Raw genomic sequence first — 3,712 nt, 5'->3', positions numbered from 1 at the left:
GTAATCCCAGCACTTTGGGAGGCCGAGGTGGGTGGATCACCTGAGGTCAGGAGTTTAAGACCAGCCTGGCCATCACAGTGAAACCCCATCTTTTAAAAATAAAATAAAATAGAAAGCGCGGCAGGCTCGAGGACTCACAAGATGACAGCGGCAGGTGGGGAGTCGGGCTAAAGGACTCAGGAGATGACTGCGGCAGGTGGAGAGCCGGGCTCGAGGACTAGCAAGCTGACGGCGGCGGGTGGGGAGCCGGGATAAAAGACTCAGGAGATGACGGCTGCAGGCGGAAAGCCGGGCTCGAGGACTCGCGAGATTACAGTGGCCGGTGGGGAGCCGGGCTTGAGGGTTCGCGAGATTACGGTGGCCGGTGGGGAGCCAGGCTCGAGGACTCGCAAGGTTACGGTGGCCGGCGGGGAGCCGGGCTTGAGGACTCGCGAGATTACGGTGGCCGGTGTGGTGCTGAGCTCGAGGAATCGCGTGATAACAGCAGCCAATAGGGTGCTGGGCTTCAGGACTCGCGAGATGACGGCGGCCCCTGGGGAACCGGGAGGCCCTTGCTAGGCGCGTTCTAGAGCGTGACAGAGGAGGTGCAGGGTGTGCCGTTTGTTTCCTCACAGCAAAGAGGCAGGCAGTGGTGCTGTCCGCGATAAAGGAGGCCCAGGGTGTCCCGTTAGTTTCCTCAACGGAAAGAGGCAGACAGTGGTGCTGTCCGCGACAAAGGAGGCCCAGGGTGTCCCGTTAGTTTCCTCAACGCAAAGAGGCAGGCAGTGGTGCTGTCCGCGACAAAGGAGGCCCAGGGTGTCCCGTTAGTTTCCTCACCGCAAAGAGGCAGGCAGTGGCGCTGTCCGCGGTAGCAGTGCTGAGGTGATTGGTGACTAAATACGCTGGTAACAGAACCGGCTTTTGAGGCGAGCTCTCCGCCCACAGAAATGAGTAAACGGACTGGTACATTATATACCTCGGCGCCACCCATGAAGGTGCCTGCCCTGTCTGGCACGACTAGATCCAACAACAACTTGGCAAGTCTCTTCGAGTGTCCGGTCTGCTTAGATTACGCGTTACCACCAATTATTCAGTGTGAGAGAGGCCATATTGTTTGTAACAGCTGTCGATCGAAGCTCACTTCTTGTCCAACTTGCCGGGGCCCCTTGGCATTCATTCGCAACCTGGCTATGGAGAAAGTAGCTAACTCTGTACTTTTTCCGTGTACATATGCCTTTTCTGGATGTCACATAACTCTGCCATACAACGAAAAAGTAGATCACGAAAAAGTTTGTAAGTTTAGGCCTTATCCCTGCCCATGCCCTGGTACTCTCTGTAAATGGCTTGGTAGTCTGGAAGCTGTAGTGCGTCATCTGACGAATGAGCATGACCACGTTATAACCCTAAAGGGAGAGTATATAATTTTTCTTGCTACAAACATTAATCTTATTGGTGGTTTTGATTGGGTGATGATGCAGTTCTGTTATGGCTTTCACTTCATGTTAGTCTTGCAGAAACAGGAAAATCGCAATGGTGACCAGCAGTTCTTTGCAATTGTACAACTGATCGGAACACGCCAGGAAGCTGAGGGGTTTGTTTACCGACTTGAGCTAAGACGTCATCGCCGACGACTGACTTGGGAAGCGACCCCTCTATCCATTCATGAGAACATAGCAACAGCCATTAAGAATCGTGACTGCTTAAACTTTGACACGGGCACTGTACAGCTTTTTGAAGAAAATGGCGATTTAAGCATCATTGTATCTATTAACATGTGTTGAAATGGCAATCGAACATTTTCTGACCAGTGTTTAAAACTTTAATTTCACAAAAAAGCCACCCATCCGCCTGCCAACCTGAAACTCTTCACAGGTATAAGCTCAACACATGGAAGTAAATAAAAAAAAAGGCTATTAAATACAGGAAACAGTTGTATATAGTAACATTAATATGTTTAAAGATGGGCATATTTTGCATTAAGAAAGCATCATAAAATCATTTTGTGTTTTTGTTTGTTGTAGATCGTATTGTTGAAAAATGATCCTTTTGTACTGTTTTTTTTTGGGGGAGGTGTGTGTGTTTGGTTTGTTGTTGTTGTTTTTTCCTTTAACAAGCCATGTTGAGTGGTCATGGACCACTGCTTTTCCCCTTTGTGAGTGAATACATAGTGCTGCTATGTGGTATTTTGTGTATTTGCTAATTTTTTATTCTAGTTTTTTGTTAAATAGATTTGACTTTGTATTCTGTAATTCAGGTTTTATCTCACTTTTTGTACCATTTTAAGGTTAGTGTCTTTTGATATGAATAATTGTTTATGGTAAAGTTTATAACGTGTTCCATGCATATTCTTTTTCCCCCTGTTAATCAGTTCATTAGAAATATTTTTAAATCGGCTATTTTGTGAAGATATGAGTTCCAGAAAGTAAAGGTGACATCAGAAAAGTTATGAAAACTTATTTAAAACATAAGATGGCCTCTCTCTCTGTCTTCTACAAATGAGTCATACCTTTGAGATTAATCTTTGAAAGCTTAGAGAATAAATAGATGCTATAAATACTGAAAATCGGGCTTTTTTTCCTTTTACAAATATCTTGGGCAAATTATGTTTAAAATTTGTTCTTTTGTTTATTGGTTTTAAAGGCATTGTCATGCACAGATCTTAATTAAAAGCAAATCATATGTTTAAAAAGGCACTTTGCAAAAATGTTTTTTGTCTTTCATAATTCTCACTAAAAGAATACATGGCAAATTTAGAAAAAGAAAGTAAAGAGAATAAATATTGTAGTTTGGCTTAGTAAACAGCTGCAGCAGCAATGATGGACTCATCTTTAAGTGTATAAAATACACATTTCATTTATCCAGTGTATCATTGATAGGCATTTGAATTCATTCTATGTGTTTGCTATTGTGAATACTGCTGCAATGGACATATATATATATATATATATATATATGTGTGTGTGTGTGTGTGTGTGTGTGTGTGTATGTGTGTGTGTGGGTGTGTGTGTGTGTACATGTATCTTTATAATAGAATGATTTATATTCTTTGGGTATATATCCACTAATAGGATTGCTGAGTCTAATGGTATTTCTGCTTCTAGATCTTTGAGGAATCACCACACTGTTTTCCATAATGGTTGAACTAATTTACATTAACACCAACGTGTAAAAGCATTCCTTTTTCTCCACAACCTCGTCAGGATCTGTTTCTTGACCTTTCAATAATTGTCATTCTGACTGGTATGAGATGGTATCTCATTGTGGATTTGATTTGCATGTCTCTAATGATCAGTAATGTTGAGCTTTTTTTCATATGTTTGTTGGCTGCATGAATGTCTTTTGAGAAGTGTGTTCATGTCCTTGGTCTGAGAGACTGTTCATTGTGATTTCCGTTCTTTTGCATTTGCTGAGGAGTGTTTTGCTTCCAATTATGTCATCAATTTTAGACTAAAAGTGTGATGGGGTACGGAGAAGAATGTATATTCTGTTGATTTAGGGTGGAGAGTTCTGTACATGTCTACTAGGTCTGCTTGGTCCAGAGCTGAGTTCAAATCCTGAATATCCTTGTTTATTTTCTGTCTTGTTGATCTGTCTAATATGACAGTACGGTATAAAAGTCTCCCACTGTTGTGTGGGAGTCTAAGTCTCTTTGTAGGTCTCTAAGAACTTGCTTTAGGAATCTGAGTGTTCCTGTATTGGGTGTATATATATTTAGGAGAGTTAGCTCTTCTTG

At 42.6% G+C, this 3,712-nt stretch overlaps 1 protein-coding gene across 1 annotated transcript; it reads left to right on the top strand.

Moving 5' to 3' along the window:
• Positions 1–926: 926 nt before the first annotated feature.
• Positions 927–1,760, top strand: LOC108314801 (E3 ubiquitin-protein ligase SIAH1-like). The gene has a single exon (XM_017543867.2). It carries the CDS (start codon positions 927–929, stop codon positions 1,758–1,760), a length of 834 nt encoding a protein of 277 aa, XP_017399356.1.
• Positions 1,761–3,712: the final 1,952 nt, after the last annotated feature.

Source organism: Cebus imitator, unplaced genomic scaffold, assembly GCF_001604975.1.
Source record: "Cebus imitator isolate Cc_AM_T3 unplaced genomic scaffold, Cebus_imitator-1.0 Scaffold161, whole genome shotgun sequence".
In the NCBI taxonomy this organism is placed as follows: Eukaryota; Metazoa; Chordata; class Mammalia; order Primates; family Cebidae; genus Cebus; species Cebus imitator.
This window is presented reverse-complemented; position numbering and strand designations above follow the sequence as displayed.